The following is a 26,039-nucleotide window of genomic DNA, read 5'->3' as shown; positions in this document are numbered from 1 at the left end:
TATAATTCCAGTGCCAAACTGGGGATTCTTGACCAACTTTTAAGTGGCCTCAAGATTGGTGAGCTGGACCATGATTAAAGCCAATCTTGTTGAGCAAAGGAGGAAAATAACCCTTGATCTTATCAAAGACAGCAGGGGATTCTTGACCAACATTTAAGTGGCCTCACGTTTGGTGAGCTGGACCATGGTTAAAACCAAGTTTGACGTTGAGCAAAAGAGGGAAATAACTCTTGATCTTATCAAAGACCACAGTCTAGAAGTATTCCTTCTCTGTTGCGCAACTTAACCATTGCTCTCTGAAAAAACAACACAAGGTACAAAACTTGGGAGCCATATGTATTGCATTGATATCAAGCCATCCATTTCCTTCGTGTACTACGAGTATGGTGCAGTGTAGGGAGAGATGAGGACACGACGAGAGGACAGCAGGGTGATAGCGCAGCCAAGAAAACATGCAGCCTATCAGCTGAGTTCAGCTCACTAGGGAGGGGAAGTGAAAAAGAGAATGAAGAGATTGTAAGAGATAGAAAACCATCATTAGAGGCCGAGAACTCAAGCAGGGGAACTCAAGTGGCAGGAGAGGAGAGCATGAGGGGCGGTGACAAAATTATGCAGGCGACATGTGAGGGGGAACGCAATCTTTATCTAGCTAAGTAGATGAGCAATGTTTGTCTGGCTAAATAGATGAGCAGAAAGTGAATAATCCACAAAATTGGACAAAGATAAAACAGTTCATTGTGACCTTGCAGCTGATGAAGCTCAAAACTATTAACGAGGAATCTCGCAGGTGATACAAGTAGTAGCTTGTTCAAGCTCATGTCTATCAATTTAGTAGTACATGAATTCTGTTTCAAAATCTTAGGATTTTATTTTTTCTGTTGTCACCAAAGGATAAGATTTGTCTTTCTTGATGTCAAAAGTGATTACTCACATAGAAGTTTTCGTGATATATTTCATTTTCCTTCCATAGAATTTTCTTTCATGGAAAAGAGTATATAGGATTTTGGCTTAAGCTTTTGAGTATCTGCAAAGTGACTTCCTGTCAATGTTATAATTTTGAGATCCTTATCAATAAGGTATAGTCATCTGTTGAGTTATTTTCATTATTAAGAGCACTGAAGTCAAGCAGTATTTAAGTGCAAGCCACTAAGGAAATGGTGAAGGTGCTAGTCCAGCTACCTACCATGTTCCAGAAATTTAACATTATGATTACGCTTGTTAGATAATTCAATATAACTACATCATAATGCTAAAGGTTATGCACATACCATTTTGTGCCAAATGGCACAATGCCAATTCAACATGGCGCTTTATTGCAGCGAACTTACTATCTGCATTGGTGACAATCCATGGAAGTGCTCCAGACTCAATAAGAAATGACTTTCTTTTAGCCCCTACAATATTGAGAAGAAAAGATAAGTCAGCAATTAACATCTACATTTGTATGTTCTATAGCAAAGGTTTTTATTAATAGCACATGAACTATTTCACTAAAAAGAATAGGGAAGCCAGCAATTAACATGGAAATTTGTATGTTATAGAGCAAAAGGCTTCCATTAATAAACAAATGAACTATTTCATTAAGAAGATGAATCAGAGGCTTGGCACCTGCTAAAACTCCACGAGATTCGCACTTAGCGTAATTCGCAATTCCTCGAGCTACTTGAGCTTGAATGTCCAAGTTTGCAGCTTCAGCCATTTGTAGAAGAGCTCTAATACCACCTTCATCTCTTAGCTTCAGTAGCAAATCACCTGAAGCATAGACCTATTCTTGATTAATGAAATATTTATATGAGCATTTAGATAATGTTAGCAATGACCATTTAACTCGTATGTATAATCACAGAGCATAGTATCATAATCATACGATTTCCACATAGATTTGCAATGGCCCCAGCCACCATACTGAGAGTTTGCGGCTCTTCTGCAGCCTCTACTGTTCTTGCTAGCAAACCCACAGCTCCGTGAGACACCATAGCAACTTGATTAAGCTCTGAAAAGTTACATGAATGTTGAAGGCGGTCACTCTCAAGCATTTTTTTCACTACACAACATCAGCATTGTTATTATAGGTTTGATCTAATGATCTATCTTGCTTGTGCTCCATCACTCCAGTGGGCTAAGCTAAAGTGAATCAAAACAAAGTCAAGTTAACACATTAAATTAACCATTACACCTCATATACTCAATGCCATAGAACATACTTAGACTTGTATATTGCTTTGTAATAACAGGAAAGCAGGCTCTATCTGTCTGGTGAAGATATTATTTTCTAAATGTCCTTATGGTTGGATGCTGTGACAATTATTTTTATCTTGTTAAAGACATTTGCGAAAAGTTTGGGGGTTGAAATGTGGCACATATTCTCCCGGTCATATTCTAAACAGTACAAATCCTGTGAGCTTTGGTCATTGCATGTTGACCCAAGTTTTCAATAGACAACGTTTGCAAAACTCCCTGGGTCGAAACATTTCTTTTTACCATGAAAATTTCAATCATAAGCAAGCCCAAACATTGGTAGTGCACATATCCTCGTAACTCTCTCCTACTATGTGTGTGTTAAGAGTGCTTGGAGTGTCACCCATCCATTGAATCAAGATGGCATTACCATGCATTGCTTGTGGCCTGAAAGATGAGATCTCAATCTTTCCCAGCATTTGTCCCGACAACTTCTACAGCCCAAAGGCTTTCACTTTAAGAGTGAATTGGAGAGTTCTCTTCTAAAGAAATGCTTGAACACAGATTTGCTGAGTGTACGACAAACACAGAGTGTGATGTAGAACTCATAAGACGAAAAAAGAATGAATATCAACATGCTATATATGCTACAAAGTGGCTCAAACCTCCATGTCTGAAGGACCGGGGATGAGGTGAGCTGAGACTGGTGTCAAGGACACTGGGAACAGCTCCAAGAGTGTCTTACTCAAGATGAATCCCGAAATGCAGCAACAAGAGCAGTCCACCGATCTGTGATGATAATGTTAGATGATGATGACAACAGAAAATGCAGGTACAGCAGTCAAAACACAGCTGAGGGCAGCTAGCAAAGGGCAGGTAGCAAGTGATCATCTGCTGGGCAGCCTGCACAAACTGCAAAATGTAAGGTGGATGATGGAGATGACAGGCTGGACAGCACTGAGAGGCATCTGTAGGAGGAAAATGCAGTAGGGGGAGGTCATCAATCAGGCTGCCATGCTGAGGGAAATGTTGGCGGATGTAGGTAGCCTGCATAGGAGCTGATCAGAACAGCCCGCCTGCAAAACGCAACTGGAATGGGCAACAAACTGGACTTGGGCAGCAGGCAACTGAATGGAAGCAGCTGTGTGTGATCCACCACTGATGGCAATGTGCTCCAAGTGCACATCAGCAGGTAGAAGATAGTGATCTGCCGATGAATGACCAGCAGCTCCTCCAAATGGGGTATGGACAGCACTGTGAGGGTAGTAAGCTGATGGCAGAAGGCTGGATTTGAGAATTATAAGGGATGAAAGGACATACTACCAACTAACTCTAATTATAGAGGATTTTGGTGCATTTTTCCTAATAATAAAAGCTTTTCGGGGCTATTTTTAGGAATACTAATTATGGATTAATGACTATAACCAATGATTATTGCAAGCCCTAGTATTAGTGGCTCAACATGTTAATCTTAAAAAATGTACATTTCCCATTTAAACCTTGATCAGCTCATTTTAAACAGCCCCAAAACTCAAAATGCTACAAAGTTCCTATGTCGCATAAATTAACCCACAAACTTTGGTTAATTCTTCATCTACGAATAGGTGGACTGCATAGCCATCAGCTATCCTTGTTTTGCAAATTTACCCCTCCATCAGTTGGCGCCCTGTTCCAACTGTCCACACCCCGTTTCGAGGTCATCATAATTCCTGCAGTGCTGTCCAGCCTGCATTAACTGAGGCGCCCTGTTTGCTGCTGTCACCTTGACTCCTAGCTGGGACTCAGAGTTGCTGCCCTTCATTGACATCTATTCCAGCCTGTGCAGTTGCCACCCTGCCTGTCTGAAGCTTCCAGCAGCCTGCCACATCAGCAAACAGCTGCATTTTCAGTCAGCAGCTTCTGGCAAGCCATCTACCACCATCCTAGAGCCGTCACCCAGCCTAGGACAGCTGCATTTTCAAGCATATTAGAGTTTTTTGGCCCTTGGTTTTGTGCACTATGCAAGTCACCCTTGCATACTACCTGATTCAGCTTGTCCACACCTCACAGTCTGCATCTACAGCAACTGATCGATTAAAGAGGTTGCTTGCTACATTTTGGGATTCATTCAGAGTATGACACACTCTTCAGTTCATCTCAGAGTGCGTTTGTTCATTCATTTTCATTATCTATAAGTTACTCTTTACCTTTGAATTCTGTTGTTTTCATTGTGTTACTGTCGTACACTTTGAGTTTATTTTGAATATTAATGTACATGGTGTTAAAGCTAGGTACATTCTAAAGATACAAAAGCTTTGATCTCAAAGCTTGATGTGGAAGAGAAGAAAGACCACAGAACGGAAGATATCTTCATCCACTTCATCACCAAAGCACTCCTTCACAACCTAAGCTGCAAGCCTAACAAGAGTGGTACTCATAACAATCTCGTACTGAGGCTAAGACAAAATGAGATATGACAGATTTCTATGCCCAATCCCAAATGCATGACATCACTCCAGAAGCATACAAGATGATTATTGGACAAGACAATCTCTTGGAGAAAGTTCTAACAATCCCAATCAACACATGAGGCTTATGTGCACAAACCAAAGGTTCTGCTAGGACCGTTCAAGCCTCCATTGGGTCAGATCCCCCAATTGGAAAACGACACCTGAATGCATACTACTTCCAAGTTCAACTCAATCATTGAAAAGTTAAACAAGTTTCATTCACTAGTCCTCCTATTGCTCCTATATTGCAAGATACTAGGTAAGTCATCAAGAAGATATGTAAACCCCAAAAGAGGCAATTAAAAGAAAAATTCAGATATATCTTCTTCTAATCTTGCTACTTGTAGTCCATTTGATTTTGGTGTTTCATCATCTCATCCACAAAATCCATGTTCACAATTTCAATTTCAATCAATTTGACCTAATTCACAAAACTCTTCCTCCGCATAGACTTCAATTCCTTCGACAACTCACTTCCAAAACCCACCCATCCCACTCTTTCCTTCCACTATATTTTCTTTCATCCAACCACTCTTAGCACCACTTAGCACAACCAAGGGGCTCACCATACTTCGGTACTTCTCCTTCTAGGCCCTCTACTTTTGCATAACTAGGTGGTGGAGGTGCACCGATGGTGGGGCTTTATCCCCCAAACCAAGCATCTTTGGGGATTTATTCACCAAGACACCTATCCAAGCATACCCATCCCCTAGTGTTGCCCAATCGGTACCACAGTCTGCAGAAATGTCCTTACCGAGTGGGCCATCTGATTATGTTCTAGTCCCTCAGCCTACAGTTGGCAAGGGCCATGTGTTCCATTGCCTCCTCCTTCGCTACCATATGGTATATTGGGCTCTATTCCTGTCTCCCTACAATACAGATCTTATATGACACCTCAAAGTTCACATTCCACATCAGCCTTGGTCAAGAATTCATGCACTACTAAGATGCAATTCAACAGGTCTAACCCCACTACTTGGTCCAACCTTATGAAACATGTCTAGACTCACAAAAAATATGAGACCTTGCTTAGGTGCTAAAATCCCAAATAAACCCTTTCTAAGCTCCTCCAAAGGTTGTGCACTCTTGGAAAGCATGGAATGCTTCAGCCATTGTTGAGTTGACGCAAGGTCTATTACCTAAATCTCACACTCCATTACAATACTTTGACCTAGCATCTAACCACCACATAGCTCGGGATAGATCATAGAGCCCCTCGTATCAATCTCGACCATGAGCTCAAAATCACAAATCAAGATGAACTTGAGGTCAAGTTATCTGAGTACTAGAATTTAGACACCAAGTTTGACACTACTAGACTTTCTAAGTCCTCTTATCTGACAGATCACATTGATCCTAACAAGCTTCCACACAAGTACTTCAATCATAGTTACCAAGAATGGGGAACAGGAACCGAACCCCTGGAACAGAGGGAATGCCCAAAGTTAGGGAACAAGAACGAAGGGAACGGCATATATATACATATATACGTGTGTGTGTGGCCTATGAGACAAAATCCAGAGTACATCCATGTCTAATGTCATCTCATCAGTAAGGTAAAGATAACATTACAAATAAGTGGGTGGCCTATGAAACAATACTAAAAATAACTATACGACGGGACTTTACTAGGGTTGAACCATGTGTAGTATTGTTCCATTGATAGAAAAGAAAAGGAAAGGAAAGGAGAACCATATCTGATAGAACCATGTACAGAAGTGTGGTGGGGACTATGGGCTGTAGCTGATCTCAAGATCTGCACATGATCTCAACTATGATACTGTTCCTAGCTGCTTCACTGATATCCCTGGTTGTGAATCTGCAATGTCTCGTGATAATGGCTCTAATCCGACTGTGGTGTGGCCTCCTCGGACGTGATCCTGGTAGACCGGGTCGTCGTCCTCGAGAAGGGAAATGGCTCTATCCAATGTGACTCCACGGTGTGGCCTGTAAGGTGTTTGGCGGGGTGGCTCTGTCTCTGCTAGGTTAGTAGTGTCAATAGAGTCGGCTCTGTAGAAGAAGTCTGTCACTGCTCTCTATGTGTGTCCCTCTGGGTGAGTTGGCCTCCTATCTCGCAGTAGTGCAGTTCGGTGCCTCTCGAGCTCCAAGAGAAAAAGACCTAGGCATCTTCGGTCCTTGTACTCCATGACGCAACAAAGGGTTCCAAATCCATCACGAAAGAGGCAGTGATACCATCCTCATATGTCATACTATACTGTGCATTTGCATATGTAGTGCTCCTCCGTCTCAGGCTCTCGACCACAAAGCTGGCAAGTCCTATCCTTTGTTAGGGTATTTGTCCATCTGTCTGTCTCCATCTGAAGCCTATGTGAGGTGTGAATATGTCTGATAGCAACCCGTACGCTATGGGAGAGATGGGTGTCCATATATGCTGGCCGAATAGTGAAACCATCATCATAGAGACACAAGAAATGGCTCCTATAGAACTCCATCCTCGATCCTAGAGGGAGTGGTGGATGGATCCATGTCCTTGCTGTCTCAATCCTCAAGATATCAGCTCTGATCACCTAGTTCAACTCTGATCCACTGAGAGAAAGTGTAGGGCAATCAAGGCTATAATTCAAAGGTGGAAGACAGTCAATATCCAAACCATGTAGGCTCATCCAAATAGTCATCTGTGAAAACCAACAGTTCTTCTCACCTCCTCCTGCTAGATATCTAGATGAGGTTAGTGCCAATCTAGGGTATCTATGGTGTGGAATTTCCCATAGTCTGTGCCAAAAGGTCACTGCCCTGAAGAGTGCCTCCATAACTATAGGTGTTGCCCCTAGTTCTACTCTCACAATGGAATGTGGGGTGAAGGGCTTACTCCTAATCATACGTGCTATCATCATGATCAATGGCCTTTCCATGCTATCCCAACCATCATAATAATCCCTCTCTACTCCAATTTGATCAGTGAGTGGGCTAAGACGCCTGTCGTACAAGCTGCAACCCCATACCTCTGCTCCATATAGTAATGTAGGTGTGACTAGGGTGTCAAACAACCAAAGTTTGGTGCGGGGCTCCTGGAACTGTATGTGAGCACATTGACTCTCAAGTGCCCCTACTGCTACGTATCCACATGCCAAACGTGCCTCTGATGCCCCTCTTAACGAAATACGTGGGCCAGAGAAGGAGACTCCCAAATAGACATAGTCCCTCACATGCTCCAATATGTCTCCCCCAAATGTGAACTGGTACATAGATCTAGTCACCCATGCTACTTAAGTATTGAAAACCATGGTTTTGGTCTTCCCAAGGTTCACTGTGAAGTCTTTATCTCTACAGAAGTTGTGCAAATCATCTAGATGGCACTGCAATCCCTCCGGTGAATCTGAAATGAAAACAATATCATCTGCATACAGTAATATCGGTATCCGTACCCCTGCCACGCTGGCTCCAGCTTCTCCTCCTCGGTCTATGTAATCAGATACTTCATCTATGTATAGGCCAAACAATGTGGGTGAAAGTAGACATCCTTGTTTCACTCCTGTGGTACTGTCAATCCTCTCTGATAGCCCCTCAGGTGCTCATATATGACCTGTCACTACCTCATATAATGCATAGGCACCCCATCATATACCCTCTGGTACTGCAATGTCTTGCAATCTCTACATGATGCGTGTACGAAGCACTGTATCAAAAGCTTTGCGAAAGTCTACAAAGCAACAATAGATCCTCTTGTCTCGAGTTCGACCCTCCTCAATAATGGCTCTAAGTGTGAGAATATGGTCCAACGTGGTATATCCTTGTCTGAAACCTGCCTGTCCTTGTGCTCTCTTGCCTTGCATTTCAGCCCACTCACTGAGTTCATGCTCCAATATAGATCTGTATATCTTGGCCAAAGTATAACCGATCATGATAGTCCTATAGTTGCTAGGAATCAAGGAATCACCACTTTTAAATAGCGGAATTATAGTATTGTCTGACCAACTCATAGAAAAACCTTCACATACTACTCTATTGAACATATGTGCTAATATGGGTGCTAATATGTCACAAGCATGTGAGATGTTCTGCTACTCGTCCATCTTCATCCTGTGCCCTCCCATTTTGTAATCTATAAATTGCATCCCTAGCCATTTTCCATGTGAAGAATGACTACTGTGTTGGCCTACAAGCTTGTGGGGACTGCATAGGTGGCTGTCCTGGTAGGTCATGCAATTATCTTCTATGGTCAAGCCAAGCATCTGGTGATGTAATCTGCATGGGGGGCTGTCTTTCATGAAACATCTTCCATGCGCCTTTGTTCTCCCCCCCCTAAAATAGTGGATATATCTCTACTTCTGCTTTCGCTAAGTAGTCTCGTTTCTTCTTCCGCACAAGGCGTTTGAAGAAAGCCTTTGCTTGGCGATGTGTCTGAGTGCCTAGCTCTACCTCTATAAGCGAGCTCCAGTGACTCTACACTCATCATCATACCAGCTATTTTGGGGAGTAGTAGATCGTGTGGGTCTACATCGGGACAAGGTGTGTAGGAATGCATACATGGTTGATCCATGTATGGCCTCTGCTAAATCCCTTGTACATTCTTCCAAAGATCTACTCAAGTCCAATGTATGTAAATTGGTCTACAGAGAACCACTATAGATGTGTGAGGTGTCTTTTGTAAAGTAGAATTTTGGATGTTTAGAGAGGCATGATGTTTAGCATGATCTACTGCTATACCAATTGGTCTCTTAGATATCTTAAAGTTTTGGATATCTGGTATCAATGCTAGTGACCCTATCCAGTAGTCCACAGTTTTAGAATCAACACTTAAGTCTTAGAATCTAGAGAGATTTATCATATCAACCATAATTCGTGAAATTAGAGACATAATAATCAAGTTTCAACAATAATAAAGATTCAAAACACTGTAATCACCAATTGATTGTCGCATTCATGATTCAACATTGTAATCATTAATGTTGCATAAGTCCAACTAGTGTACATTGCAAAGACACAAAATATGCACTAAACTTTAAAGTCTAAATATTCAAGTTACGAGAGCCCCACTTTCCAAGTCAATACTCTAAAGTTCCAAAAGGCTAGCCACTAAGTGCTCTAATTCATGGAAGATGGCTCCACTGTGTCTAAATGCTCATCCTGCTCAACAACATCCTCGCCATCACCATTACCATCATCATCATCATCTTCATCATGATCTTTTTCCCAATGCATAAAAGAATTAATCTTTGCAACTAATATACAAGCTAGCAAGCGAAGATTGGAGCTCACATAAACTAGCTCATACGCTTTCATTGTACCAAGACAATTTCTCTTCTGAGTGAATGTGATTGAATGAGCTCTATAGTTGCTCTAAACAAGAAGAGCTAATTATTTGGCTAAGAATATGAAGAGCCAAACTCTGCAACTCTGGAGCTTCTACCCCGTAGTCCTCCCACCATAAAGCAGCCCCAATATTTGTCATGTCCTCTAGTGCATCCTCTGTATCAAACATCCCTAATGTTTGCCAATACACAGAGCTGATTTTTAATTTTGTGTTGCATTTCACGGCTAGGATAAAGCCTTGCATGCAATGTGTTCCAAGTCTTGACCACCTCAAGGTCTCTTTCTTGCATCTTTCCTTGAAACTCAAGATCAAGCACATATGCTGCAGCATGCATAGGAGAGTCATACTCATTCCATCTGCTGATGCATAACTCCTTGATCTGCTCATACATGTCTGCATTTGGTTCCAAACTCTCCAACCTCTCAATCATGCGATCCATACCTTCATAGATCTTCCCAATGCATAGATCCATGTCATTTGCAAGCCTCAACATGTGCATAATAGGATCAACCATTTGGTTGGTGCGATTCACCTCATCCCAAAAATCTCTATCAGAGACATATGCATTACATAACACCGTAGTAGCAATGGCAACCCCAGTCCAATTTTCATACTCATCACTAGCAAATAGCTCCCTAATTGCACCTTTGCAATAGTGCAATTGACCAACCATAAGAAAGTTATATGCAAATCGTGTATCCAAGTATTTGAGAAGTTCTTCGTCACTTCTCTTGCGAAACTCAGCATGCAATTACTGATGATTACATATAAATGTAATAATCTTGTTGCCTTTCGCAACAAGAGATGCAATCCATGGCAAGTCCCCAATATCCTTCAACAAGTTATTCAAGCAATGCGCCATGCATGGACTAAAGGTGATATGTGGATACATTGCCATTAAAATGTTTATTGTTGCCCTGTTTGTAGGCTCACCATCTGCCACAAACTGCACTACATTTTCTGCCCCAACGGCCTACACTCCCTTGCACCACTCCGATGCCAATACATCTGTACTCTTTCCAATCTCTCAAGCATCCTGACTACCAATGAAGTATACATCCTCACGAGAATATGCAAGAACGCCATGTATGGACCTATGGCGTGTGTCACTCCATCCATCTGTCACTCCATTTCTTGCCCATTGATTGCGAATATTTGTTGTTGCAATCTCTATGGCTGCTTTCTCCTTCTCAAGCAATCTAGTCGTGATAGTTTCTGATGAAGGGGGCTTATATGTGGGTCCATACTCTGCAATCTTTGTCACCATATTTAAAAAATAAGGTGACCTAGCTTATTTGAATGCAATATGGTCATGGTAAAAAAAGCGTGCCACTGCTACATTTGTTTTCTCTTTTTTCTTTAGTTCCCATGAAGTGTGCAATGAACTCTGTCTAACACCACAACCTACTGCCGCTGATGGCCCACGAGAAGGATGCATAGCCACTAATCCCGATGGTCTTCTGCATGAAGCACCATGTCCTACAGGCCTTGGAGTCCATGTTGTTGGATCCACTGTTATATTTGGAGTCCTCCTGACATGTGAATTCCCCATAGAAGTGGCTATGCGGTCAAGTAACTCCTACCTTTTCTCAATTGATATATTGGTGCAAAAACGCACCTCTTTTCCCTCATGTAGAAGATGGGCTCTCCCTTTATCAACCCCACTAGTCCGAGCATAAGATCAAAGTTTGCATTTCCAAGGGCGAGCCTCTCCACCTCTCAATGGCACCCCTGCATCTACCTCATCCCACCATGACCAAGTAGTGCTTCGACTTCGTCCAATTGTTGACGAAGTACGTGCTGAGGATGATGAAGATCCCATAGATGTCAATGCTTCCATCTATATAAAAGTGACAAATAATCAATAAAGCTCAATTAAATTGCAGAAATTTCCAGCCAAATTTTCAACATGCATATGTTAAATGTTTGGTAAAAATGCCCGAACTTTGGTGCTTCTTCAGCCTGCATTCCTTTTACTGAAAATACCACAAATTTGGGGCATTCCTGCCTGCATTCCCTTGCTGAAAATGCCCCAAATTTTGGCATATTATCAGCTCCCAAATTTGGGGCAATGACTAATTCAAAATGCCACAAATTTGGGGCATTCCAACCTGCATTCCCTTGCTGAAAATGCCCCACAATTTGGCGCATTTTCGGCTCCCAAATTTGGGGGCTCTTTTAGATCCTAGGATGATCCGAACGCCCCAAATTTGGGGACATTGCAGCCAAATTTGGGCCCTGATCCTTGAGAAAGCCCCAAAATTTGGGGCAACTGCCAACAATTGAAGTCTGATCCAAAATGCCCCAAATTTGGGGGACATATTGATCCTCACCTAATTGCGGGCAAGCCAAGCAAGAGAGGCGGGCCAAGCAAGCGGGAGAGGCAACTGGCAATAGGCAAGCGAGGTAGGCAAGGCAAGCGGGAGCACTAAGCAAGCAATCGAGGCTAACGGGAGTAAGCGGAGCAAGCGAAAGCAGGCAGGGCAGGCGGGAGAGGTGTGCAAGCAAGAGAGGCGGGCGTTGGGCGACTGAACATGCGAGCTCAGGCCAGCGAGTCGCACCCGTTGAAACGATTTTTTTTAAAAGTCCACCGTGGGAACAGACTAGAACGTTCCGCCAACGTTTCCTGGGGTCGGACCTCGCAGAACGCGTTAATCCGTTCCTATGTGTCAAAACAGGCATTCCCTATCTCTATGGCTTCAATTTTCTACAAGTGATCCCATAACCAACCCTGCCCACTGTCTATGAGACTACCAACTATTGAATAACACACACCCATTTGACCAATTTCATAAGAAAGTGTCTCTCACACTTTCAAATTGGGCCCTTGTCTCCACTCCTCAAAAGGGAAAGAAAGAGAAGGGCAAGAAAAATAAAGACCAAAATCAAGAAAAGAAAGTAAGTTGCACAGAATCCTTAAGGGAAGGGACCCTAGAGTAGGAGCTTATTCATCCCGATCAAGGGAAACAAGCCATTCAGCAAAATGATGCAAGAGGCTCAAAAGGCTTGGTTCAATCACCTTGTTGAGTATTGGAAACAAGCAATAGCACTTTTCCTAAGTAATTACATCGAAGCACAAAATTGGCTAAAAATTACAAGATGCTACTCCATAAAGGAAGTGAGCCCTAAAGTGGAAGCACAGAGCAAAAGCAAGAGGTATGGTGAAAAGAGCAAGAGCAAGAGAGAGACACACACACACACAAGATGTGGGAACTCTAACAGTCACAATGCGTGACCAGCCTAAGAATAAAGAATGAAGTGATAGGCGTCTACCACGTGCAGTGTATAGGTGTGTGAGTATGTGGGTACTGCCAATGTAACTAATACACGAGCAGCTAGGCACAGGCACCTTTATCCCCAATGACCTCCCACTTAAAGGCAAATGTAACCCTAGTGAGGAGAGAACAAAAAAAGTGACAAAATACAAATGTACAAAAATACAACAGGATGAGGAAAGACGTCATCTCATCCAATGCTCATCAACTTCCTAAGGCAAAACACTTCACATAGAGGGTTTTAGTGAGCAACTCTACAAGATTTTGGTCAATTGAGATCCTGGCAAGATCAATAGACTTGTTCTCAATGACCTCTCTAATGAAGTGGTAACACACCTCAATGTGTTTCAACTTCGCATAAAAGACTGAATGCTTGGCCAACTGAATAGCACTCATAGAATCCAAATGCAATGTAAGGACCACATTAGTTATGCGAAGGTCTGCCACCAAACAACGTAACCAAAGAGCCTCCTTGCAGGCCTTAGTGGTTGCAACATACTGTGCCTCTGTAGTAGACAGGACCATGTATTTTTGCACCTTGGACATCCGAGAAACAACACCTACAACGAAAGTGAAAACATAGCCAAAGGTAGACTTTCTACTATCACCATGTCCTGCATATTCAAAGTCAATATACCCCACGACTCCTATATCTTGACCACCATAACATATGCATATAGCTGTTGTGCCCTTGAAGTACCTCATGATACCCTTGACGGCATCCCAATGCCGTGTGCCAAGTGTAGCCATATAGCATACCATAACTCCCACTGCAAATGCTCTACCAGCACATGTGGCTATGATGGCATACATCAAATTGCCCACCGTAGTTGCATAAGGGATCTTGGCTATCTCAACCTTCTGCTCATCAGACTGTTGACAATCAACCTAACTAACATTCACATGTAAAGGTAGAGGACAACCAATAAGCTTAACATCATGCATATGAAATTGCTCAAGGACCTAAATGTACTCCTTCTACGACAAGGAGCCCCTTAAAGCGATCGCGTGTAGTGTGCATCCTAAGAATATGCAAGGCATGTCCCATGTCTTTCATCTCAAAGCTCTTCTTAAGCTATACTTTCAAGGCATCCAGCTTATCATGAGCACTCCCAACAATCAACATATCATCCATATAGAGTGCCAAAATCAAAAGACTGCTATCACGTGCCTTTCTCGTGTATAAACACTAATCCATAATACTATGAAAATATCCATGTGATTGCATAAAAGCATCGGACTTGTGATACCATTTCCTAAGTGCCTACTTGAGGTCATATAAGTTCTTTCTCAATCTGCACACTAGGTATTCCTTGCCAAGGTCTACAAAGCTCTTAAGCTACTCCATGTAAATCTTATCATGCAAGTCCCCATGAAGAAAAGCTGTCTTGACATCCATCTAATAAAGATTCAAGTCAAGCTAAGCAACCAAAGCCAATAGCAAGCGTAAGATAGTTACCTTCACAATAGGAGAAAAGACTTCATCAATGTCCACACCATGTTCTTGTTTGAAACCCTTAGCAACCAATGGCATCCAAGGGTACTTTTCAACTTATACACCCACTTGCATGGCAAAGAAAGCTTGCCACTAAGAAAAGAAACCAAATCCCACATATGACTTTTTTGTAGTAAGTCACACTTTGACTACGTGGCCCTCTCCCAAGAGTGCATAGCCTCGTCATAGGTAAGAGGCTCACCAATATCTATCACCATAACATACTCCATAGAGGACTCAAACCGTATAAGCTATCGTCTATCTCTAGTAGACTGCCTCAGGACAAGCTGTGGGACATGTACATCCTATGGAGTATCAAGAACCTGGATCACTGGAGCATCACCCATTGCTACAGGCTGTCTAGCTGGCTATATAGTACCAACAGACAACTCCTAAAATATCACCCTACATACCACAATGACATGCTCATGCTATTTATGCATTTTCTCTTCAAGGAAGACAACATCATGGCTGCGGATAAGCTTCTGAGCTTCTGGATCCCATAGGTGATACCCCATTTCACCTGCATCCCCATAACCAAGAAAGATGCATTTCCTAGGCTTAAGATCCGACTTATTGCACTTGTCCTTGGAAACATGGCAAAGAGCCTCACAACCAAAGATGCATAGATAAGTATATAAAGAAGGTTTTCCTGACCATATCTCCTCTACAACCTAATAGTCAAGAGCAGTGCATAGGGACCAATAAATCAAGTATGCAGCAATAGTAACTACCTCAATCCAAAAATGTTGTGCTAAGCATGACTGGCTAAGCATATTGCGGACTCGCTCCTAAATCACCCAATCATACCATTCTGAGGTCGGATATACAAGGCAATCAACTAACGCTTAATAGTCCTCTTATCGCAAAACTGCTCAAAGGCTTTAGAGACATATTCACCCCCATTATCTAACCTTAGGTATTTCAACCGATACATATACTAGTTCTCCACCAAGGCAAGCCAACACTAAAATGTAGCCCAAACATCCAATTTCTGCTTTATGAAAAATGCTCAAACCTTATCTATATAGTCATCAATGAAAGTAACAAAATACTTCGCGCCACCCAACAACTTGTAGGGCACGAAATCACATACGTCTCACTTAACAAGATCCAAAGGCTTACCCATGCCTGTCATACCAAACTTTTTATATGTATTGCATGTCTACCTGCCATATAAACAATGACCACAAGACTCAAAACATTTATATTCAAGGGATGAAAGATACTGCAAACGGTTAAGCATTTTCATTTCTTTCAAAGACATGTGTCCAAGGCAACGATGCCATAGAGATACATGTGAAGCTCCATCCACTGTCAAAATATGGTCAACTGACCCAGACACAAGCAAGGGGTAGAGAGTATTGGACTCAGCACCACGTGCAATGACAAGATTTCCATGAGTAATCTTCCATGAGAAATCACCAAAAGAAACTAGATAACCTGCATTATCCAAATGAAAGGTGAGAAGGATCGAAGCTTGCATGCGAGAGCTATGGCAGGAGAGCAAGCGCAAGAAAGAGAGAGACAAGAAATGGGAACTCCAACAACCACAATGTGTGGCCGGGCCTTCCTTTATTCAAACTATCACTAAAAGAATAAAGAATAAGTGACTGTGACGGGCGCCCACCACCTGCAGTGTGCACTAGCAGGTACTGTCAATGTAGTAATACACGGGCGGCTAGGCGGCTAGGCGGAGGCGCCTTTACCCCCAACAACCTCCCACTTAAAGGTGAAACTGGCCCAGTGAGAAAGAAAAAAGAAAAGACCGTACATGTACACATGTATAACAAGATGAGGAAAAAGATGTCATCTCATCCAATGCCCATCAATCTCTTGAGGAAGGAGAAGTGCTCGGTAGTGAGGCTTTTTGTGAGCAAGTCTACAGGATTCTGCTCAGTCCGAATCTTGACAAGATCAACAGACCTATCCTCAACGACCTCGCGAATGAAGTGATACCTCACCTCAATATGTTTGGTCTTCACATGGAAAACCGGATTCTTGACCAATTGAATGACACTCTTAGAATCCGAATGCAATGTAAGCATAGCATCTATCATACCAAGGTCTGCATTCAAACGGCCTAACCAGATAGCCTCCTTGCAAGCCTCTGTGGCTGCAATATACTCAGCCTCTGTAGTAGAAAGAGCCGTACACTTCTGCGCCCTGGACATCCAAGAGATAGCCCCTCTAGCATAAGTGAACACATAGCCAGAATTAGACTTCCTACTATCTGCATGTCCTGCATAATCAGAGTCAGTATACCCAACGACTCCTGTATCCTGGCTGCCATAACAAAGACGCATATCTATTGTGCCCTTCAGGTACCTCATGATACCCTTCACGGCATCCCAATGTTTCTTGCCAGGTGTAGCCATATAACGTGCCACAACCGCAACTGCAAAAGCAATATCTGGACCGGTGGCTATCATGTATGCCCACGGCTGATGCATAGGGAATCTTGGCCATCTCGGCCCTATGCTTATCTATCTGCGGACAATCGGCTTGTGAAACCTTCACATCAGAAAGTAATGGACAACCAATAGGCTTAACATCCTGCATGCGGAAGCGCTCAAGGACTTTATGTACGTACTCCCTCTATGACAGATAGAGGAGTCCATGAGATCTATCGTGCATGATGCGCATACCAAGTATATGAGAGGCATGTCCCATATCTTTTCATCTCAAAGCTCTTCTTGAGCTGAGCCTTAAGAGCATCGAGCTCCTCATGAGCTGTCCCTGCTAAAAGCATATCATCCACATAGAATACCAAAATCAGTAAAGAACCGTCACGGGCTTTCTTTGTGTACAAGCACGGATCCATAGCACTGTGGCTATAGGCTTGTGACTGCATGAATGCATCAAACTTATGGTATCATTTCAAGGTGCCTGCTTTAAGCCATATAGACTCTTCTTTAGCTTGCACACTAGGTGTTTCTTGCCAAGTTCTGCAAAGCCCTTAGACTGCTCTATGTAAATCTCATCATGTAAGTCCCCATGTAAAAAAGCCGTCTTGACATCCATCTGATACAAGTCCAGGTCAAGCTGTACAACCAAGGCCAAGACTAAGCGTAGGGTGATCATCTTGACCACGAGAGAAAAGACTTCATCAAAGTCAACACCATGCTCCTGCTTAGAACCCTTAGCAACCAATCGAGCCTTGTATGCCAGCTTGGAATGTCCAGGGGTACTTTTCAGCTTGTACACCCACTTGCATAGCAAAGCCTTCTTACCCTGAGGCAAGGAAACCAAATCCCAAGTCTTATTCTTGTGCAATGAGTCAAGCTCAGACTGCATAACCCTCTTCCAAGAGTAATAATCACCCCTGTGCATAGCCTCATCATAAATAAGAGGCTCTCCTGCATCTGTAACCAGTACATAATCCATAGAGGGCGCAAAACGGTCAGAAGGTCGTCTATCTCTAGTAGAACACCTCAATCCAAGCTCTGCTGCCTGACTGACATCATGTCTAGCATCTGGGCCATGAGCATCAAGTGATGTTGCACGCTGTCTAGCTAACCATGGAGCGGGCTGAACGGGAGCAGGTGGCTTCTCCTGAAAGATAACTCTGCATACCTCAACCACTTTCTCAGGCTACATATGCATTTTGTCCTCGTGAAAGATGACATTATGACTGCGGATCACTTTCAGCACTTGCAGATCTCAGACGGTAACCCATCTCTCTTGCATCTCCATAGCCAATGAAAATGCATTTCACACTTTTAGGATTCAGCTTATTGCGTTTGTCCTTGGACACATGGCAGAACGCCGCACAGCCAAAAATACCCAAATAATCATAAGAGAGGGGCTTACCTGCCCACACCTCCTCTGCAACCTGAAAGTCAATGCCACTGCTAGGTGACATGTTAATGAGATGCACTGCAGTAGTAACTACCTCAACCAAAAGTGCTGCGGTAAGCCAACCTGGCTAAGCATGCTACGAATCCTTTCCTGAATGGTCCTATTCATGCATTCAACCATACCATTCTGGAGTGGGATGTAAGGGGCGGTCAACTGACGCTTAATATCCCGCTCATCACAAAATTGCTCAAAAGCACATGATACATACTCACCCCAATTATCTGATCTTAGGCATTTTAGCCTTTTCCCAAACTGGTTTTCTGCCAATGCAAGCCAACACTGAAATGTGTCTAAGACATCGGATTTTCTCTTTATGGAATAAGCCCAAACCTTACGTGATTAATCATCTATGAAAGTAACAAAGTACTTTGTCCCACCAAGTGACTGACAGGGCATGGACCCACATACATCTGAGTGCACAAGAGCCAAGGGCTCATCCATGCGTTTCTTATCACACTTTATATGTGTATTTCTAGTTTGCCTACCATACAAACAATGATCACAAGAATCAAAATGCGAAGAGTCAATAGACGGAAGATATTGTAAAGCACGAAGCATTTTCATTCCTTTAAGAGACATATGCCCCAAATGAGCATGCCAAAGGGATACATGGAAAATAGAACCCACAGACAAAACATGATCCAATGTAACTCCTAATACAAGTAAGAGATAGAGGCTACTAGACTTGGCCCCTCTTGCAAGTACAAGCCTGCCATGAGAAATCTTCCATGCAGAATCTCCAAAAGATACAAAATACACTGCATCATCAAGTTGTCCAACTGACATAAGGCTGCGTGTCAACGCAGATACATGGCGTACATCATGTAAAACAAAAGAGCTGCCAGAAGAAAACTGCAGCCTAACATCTCCAATGCCCACAATGTAAAGAGACCTGTCATCACCAAGACGCACAGAACCAGACATGGTAGGATAGATATAAAACCAATCTCTACAAGGTATCACATAAAAGGACGCACCCAAATCCAAGAGCCAGCACTGCGCATACATGAAATGTATCCCCGAAGTCGGTAAGGCATCACATGCAAAAGTTACAAGTATATAATCATCATCTGAATCAGTGGCATGCATGACATTAACCTCTTCTATCTCCACACTAGACTTTGCAAGTACAATACTACGCTTAGAAGACTTTTCTTGCACTTTTTCTTTTTTCTTTTCCTTGCGCTTATCATCGCGCATTTTATGGCACTACGGCCTAATATGTCTTACTTTCCCACAATAATGACAGGTAAGATCAGACTTCCATCCACGGAACTTGGACCTGGAGTTCTGAGAGTCGGTGTCCTTATGATCATTATCATGCCTGCCATTTCTATCACCTCTAACGATCAATGGATGTGAAGAGCGGGAAGCATCATTATTTCTCCTGTTGACTTCCTCAGTCAATAAAGCACTCTCAACATCTTTGATTTTCAGCCCATCAAGCTTGTTCATGCATATGGCAGTACGGAAGACATCCCATGATTTAGGCAAGGTGCCAAGTAGAAACAACGGGTGCAAGTTGTCTTTGAACTCAATACCATGTGATAACAAACTCTTCATCATAGCATGAAACTAACTGAAATGAGATGAAAGGGAGATCCCCTCCTTCATACGAAGGTCCATTGACTGCTTCATTCAATACATCTGTGACGCCAGATTCTGCTGCGCATAGAGCTCCTGAATCTTCTCCCATAAATCCCATGCACTCTGATTCTCATCTTTAACAACATTATGATGGACCTCTTCTGAGAGTGACAAAATAATGGTAGACTTGCATAGCTCATCAACTTCCATCCAAACATTATCATCCATATCCTCAGGTTTGACACCTTTGAAACGCAAGGGTTTAATCTGTAACTTCTACACCAAAACCTGCCATATTTGAAACTTCCAATATCCATAGTTGGTACCATCCAACTTGACAATGTTAAAGAGAGCTGTGCCTTTCAGATGACCAGCCATACTGTCCCAAATCAATGCAAAAAAGCAAGATTATAAGTTGCTGTAATTAGCAGAAAATGCACTAAAACCACTGCTAAAATTGGCTTAAAGAGTGGATTTTACCAAGAGAAGCACTTGTCCACCAAATATGACCAAGATAACATCAAATAGTAAGCATTACCCTCATTGAAGTGCTCAAAATCTGTAGATTTCAGCTTGCTGTAATAAATTACAGATTTCAGTAAATGAGAGCTAACTGTGCCAGAAGCGGATCCCAAGTCAATCGTATACTGCCAAGACCATAACCAGCATCATGCGGGTATAATATAGGCATATGACAGTCGATAAGCATAAATCCAACACCCAAACATGTCATGAAATATCTGCCAGTGAGTAGGCACACACCCCAGTCAACAGAGCAAAGTGTGCCTGCCACTACCAAGACTGGACACAAGTAAGTGTCAGCTCACAAGGAAAGGGACCCAAGTCAACGAGTCAACTCATAAGCATCGAAAGGAACCAAGACATATGAACCATGCATCATCTCAAAGGATAAGAAATCCCAAATAGTCTTAAAAGCTCAAATAGCATAGACCGCCTGCTCAATGTCTGTCAAGCATTTAAAGATGCTACCACTGACACAAAGGCCGTAAATATCAAGTAACAAAGCTCAAACAAAGCATGTACAAGCACCAGTGACAAGTGTCCAAGATCAAGCATTAATGAGACATCCCGAACATGGAGGCGGCGTGACATCCATATGTAGCATCCATAGACATCAAGTATATCCCAAAATAAACTGTAGCAAGCCAATAAATCTCCAAAATATGCTCCAGACATCGAATGTCGAGCCCAAGTAAAGCTCCAATAACATCCAAGCTCAAACAATGTAACTGATATAGGTAGATGGCATTAGCATAAGTGCATGTCCAAAGCGGTCAAGCATAGACCAATAAGTACCAAGATACATCCAATATAAATATCCAAATGCTATGGAAAGCGGAGCTCAAGCTCAACCAATGATTAAGGAGTAATGTCGAACTCTTTTCCAATCCCCGATGGTCAATACATCAATGTACATCTCCAAGACATTACCCGAATAGCATAGGCATAAGCATACATGAGTAGAATAGCTTCATCCCAACTATTTACAGCAGACATTCACTGCTCCAGACTGAGTATTTCAGGCCTCAAATCGATACCAAAATGATGACAATACATTAACATAGCATCTCCATACATGTAGACATCATCCGAACATCAATATACATCAGGTGATCAATCCCGGTAAGCATAGACTTCAAGAGATAAATGCTGCCCTGTGGTCAAATCTGAGACTGTTCAAAACAGTTAATGGCTAAGCCAAATCAGCTCCAAATGCATCTCACATAAGAGGCATAATATCCACAAGTGATCCAGTATCAATAGACATCAGTAAAAGCATCACATAAGCCATAGACATACAAATACATGCTATCTCAGACCTGAAATCTATTGCAGAATATTCTGTCATTAGAATTTGGCAAATCCGACATCACCATCGCGTCCGAAGCGTGCCAAAACCCCAACTTAGACTCTTACCTTGCCTCAATCAGGTTCCGAATGCTCAAGATATGACAAAAAGATTGATTTTGAGCCATTTATACAAACAGACGCAAATAAAACGTGAGCGTACAGCAAACTTGAGGGGCCAAATCAGGGTGGGTAAGGGATAAGTAAGAGCCCAATGAAGGCCTACACAAGCCTAGGACAAGTCCAAGCAAGAGGTGAAGAGAACAAGCTTCAATGATGGAAGCTATGGCTACCTTTTCATGAAACCATGCTGTTCATGTCAAAGAATGGCTAAGAACTGAGTGAGATGCAAGCTCTCATACCTCGTGTAGATGCCGAGGAAGGCCGGAAAGCACTCGCGAAGGACCTGCTCTGATACCAATTGAAAGGTGAGAAGGATCGAAGCTTGCACGCGAGAGCTATGGCGGGAGAGCAAGAGCAAGAAAGAGAGAGACAAGAAATGGAAACTCCAACAATCACAATGTGTAGTTGGGCCTTCCTTTATTCAAACTGTCACTAAAAGAATAATGAATAAGTGACTTTGACGGGTGTCCGCCACCTGCAGTGTGCAGTGGCGGGTACTGTCAGTGTAGTAATACACGGACGGCTAGACGGAGACACTTTTACCCCCAACACCAAAGTGCCAACAGAGATAAGACTCTTCGTGAGAACCGATACATGATGTACATCATGAAAAGTAAACATGCAACCTGAACCAAACTATAACTAGACATCACCAATACCAACTATCTTCAATGCCAGGTCATTACCCAAATGGACAAATCCAATCATACAGCGATAGGAGTGAAACCACTCTCAATGAGGGATCACATGTAAGGAGGCCCTTGAATCTATCAACCAACACTAAGTATACCTTGACAAAGCATCAATCAGCTCCAAAGTATCAAGAGAAAAAGCTACAAGGATAAAATCATCATTAAAATTAGTCTATACATCATTAATCTCTTCAATCTTAATGCCTGGCTTGCAAGGGACAATGCTGCAATTCTCATTTTTGTCGTGTACTTTACCCTTGTCATTTTCCTTGCACTTGTCTTCGCGCATTTTATGGCACTGCAGCTGAATATATCCTACTTTTCCACAGTAATGACGAGTCAAAGAGGATTGACGGCCACGAGACTTACTACAACACTGTTCACGTAATTGAGAGCCAGGCTGTTGAAAATCTCTCCCACGATGAGCATTATTGGACCTACCATTATTGCCTCTAACTGTCAAAGCATGAGAGATACGGAAAGCATCAACATTCTTTTTTGTTAACCTCTTCAATCAAGACTACACGCTCTACATCCTGCAATTGTACCTCATCAGTAGACATGTTGACACACATGGTAATACAAAATATATCCCGTGATTCAACCAATGTAACTGAGAGAAACAAGCGAAGCAGAATACCCTTGAATTCAATCCTTTGCAAAGGCAAAGGACTGATAATGAAATGAAACTTACTTAAGTGAGCTAACATAGAAGTGCTCTCTTTCACGCAAAGGTCCATGACTTGTATCAACCAATACCCCTAAGAAGGGAGGCTCTGTTGATCATAGATATTGCAAATCTGTTTCCATAAGTCCCATGTGAACTACCCATCAAAGACAACATTATAGAACACGTGCTTAGACAGGGACAATATGATGGTGGACTTACATAGCTCATCTAATTCAACCCAATCTTCTCCATCAATAAGTTCGGGCTTGACATCCTTATGTTTCAAAGGCCTAACTTGCATTTTCTACACTGAAACTTGCCAAATTTGGGCCTTCCAGTAGCTGTAGTTGGTGCCATCCATCTTGTCAATATTAAAAGATAGCACTATCATTCGAGCCAACAACCATAATGAAGGCAAACAAGTACCCAAACTATCAAAGAAAGCTGCTGTAATTACTGCAAACCACCCCGAAACCACTGCTAAATCAAGCTGAAAATAAGGGGTATTGACCAAGTAATGAACTATCCACTAACTCAATGCAAAGAATTGGCAAATGAAGATGACTGCTCACATAAACAGTGCAATAAACTACAATTACAGCATGTTGAAATTGAAGTATAACAGTAAAAAATCAATGCCAAAGCTGGGCACTGATATAAGATAAACTACAACTGTCAAGGAATAGCTCCAACTAGCAATGAGTGAATATATGACTAGCACTAAGAACTATCAAAGAATTAGTGTATCAAATTGAGATACATTCCATAGGCATAACCATCATGCATAGAGTGGGTCTCACAAGTAACAGAAGACACCAACTAAAGGCACAACGGACTAAGCAATGTAATGGAAGCTCAATACATAACCAACCAAGATGCATACATCACTAACAACATCGTGACACAGATAGGTGCCAACCCAAGAGGAATGTCAAATCAGCCCACTAAGCATCAACTGCGTACATAAAGCATGACAAGAGCATATACATGTCACCAAGTCCGATTGTCTCATTTGAAGACCCTCAAACTCAACTGTGTAACCAAATGCTCAATGTAATATCCAAGTGTCAAGTAGTGGCTCCCATTAGAACAAAACTCAAATGCCATACAAGCAAACAAAGCTCAAAACATCATGTGGAAGGCATCCATACATCCAAGATCCAAGTAGTATGTATCCAAGAGCATCCAAGTCAAGATGGTCGGCAAAGCATTCACTGTAGCACCCAGGGCAATGACTAACAGACTAATGTCAATATCCAAAGCTCCAGAATAACTCAATGCAAGTCAAGAAAAAGCCCAAATGTCTGCCATACATAGCCAAGACATATACCATCCATATCAAACATCTAATATCCAAGCAAATAGCCCAAGTATCATCCAATGATAATAGGCATAAACTGTCTCAAGTGGATGCCTATTGTAGCAAATGACAGACAATGGCAATCAAAATGAGCTTCAATCACTACTCAAAATGCATTTTGGAACCATGACAAAGCATGTCACATCATCCATAAGCATCAGTACATCCCCTGAATAGTTGGTAAGCACTCGCGAGCAATAGGCATATGCTTTCACTGATAAAATAAGCTTCAGCCCTGTTATAAACAGCAACAAATCTTTGTCCAAACTAAGCAAATGAAGTGCTCTAATCAGCTCCCAAAGTGATCTCCAATGCATTGACATAACATCCACAAGTGATCCGATACCAATGGGCATCAGTAGAAGCATCACATGAATATGTAGAGGCACTGTACAACACACGACAGAATATCCCAAAACTGTGAACAGCAATGACATTGAATGTAGAGCTCAAGATCAATGCCCAATGCCGAATATGCCGGGAGGCATTGCCAATGATCACCAGGGTTGCCAAGAGTGCCAAAGCCTTTTAGAGGCTAGAGGAGTAGTTGAAGTGTTCTAGGGAGATCAGGCCAAGAACACGTGCAAATCACACAGCCTGTCCTGGGGATGCTACATGATGTCCTGAGGCAAATGGGAGGCAAGGCAAACTCCAAGGGTTGCCAAGGCCTGGAAGAGGTCCAATGCAGCTAGAGGTAGCCTAGAAGACACGGAGTATCAAAAGCATACCTTCAAATGAGAACTCATGGCTGCCAATGAAGAAAACTTTGAAACTTTGAAACTCCATTTTGCCATTTTTGTTTTCCCCATTTCTGAGACTTCATGGAACTATGGTGCAAGGGCTGATTGTTGAAGCCTTGGATTCAGCATTCTGATCACTGAAGTTTGTTTCTTCTTTTTTTTCGTAAAAGGTAATTGTATTAATTACGAAAAAAAGTACAAGTTTACTTGATTACAAGATACACGATGACACTAAGCCATCATGTGTAAAGGCTCCAGTACTAAACTACAAAAGTGTTACAAAAGTCATGGCAAAGACACAGAGGAAATTGCCCGATGCCAAGGAAGTAAGTCCTCCCGAGGGAGTAAGCCCGAGTGCCAAATGAGATCTATCTGCCAATGCAAGAGACCTTTAAGCCTCACAATATGTGCCGGGAGGCATTCCG

General features: G+C 42.4%; 1 protein-coding gene across 3 annotated transcripts in view; it reads right to left on the bottom strand.

The window, feature by feature from the left end:
- LOC148036001 (kinesin-like protein KIN-UB) overlaps window positions 1-26,039 on the bottom strand; it is a 166,177-nt gene that overhangs the window by 32,819 nt on the left and 107,319 nt on the right. For all 3 annotated transcript variants that reach the window (XM_087678006.1, XM_087678004.1, XM_087678005.1), the window contains exons 15-17: window positions 1,868-1,993; window positions 1,609-1,752; window positions 1,269-1,394 (exon numbers count right to left, since the gene is read on the bottom strand). In XM_087678006.1, the coding sequence (XP_087534132.1) occupies window positions 1,269-1,394; window positions 1,609-1,752; window positions 1,868-1,993 (396 nt within the window). The remainder of the gene's footprint in view (window positions 1-1,268; window positions 1,395-1,608; window positions 1,753-1,867; window positions 1,994-26,039) is intronic.

The sequence above is a fragment of the Lygodium microphyllum genome, chromosome 5 (assembly GCF_053477565.2).
Source record: "Lygodium microphyllum isolate KBCC chromosome 5, Lygodium_microphyllum_v1.1.10, whole genome shotgun sequence".
NCBI lineage: Eukaryota > Viridiplantae > Streptophyta > Polypodiopsida > Schizaeales > Lygodiaceae > Lygodium > Lygodium microphyllum.
The sequence above is the reverse complement of the archived record's forward strand: the minus strand, read 5'-3'. Positions and strand labels throughout refer to the sequence as shown.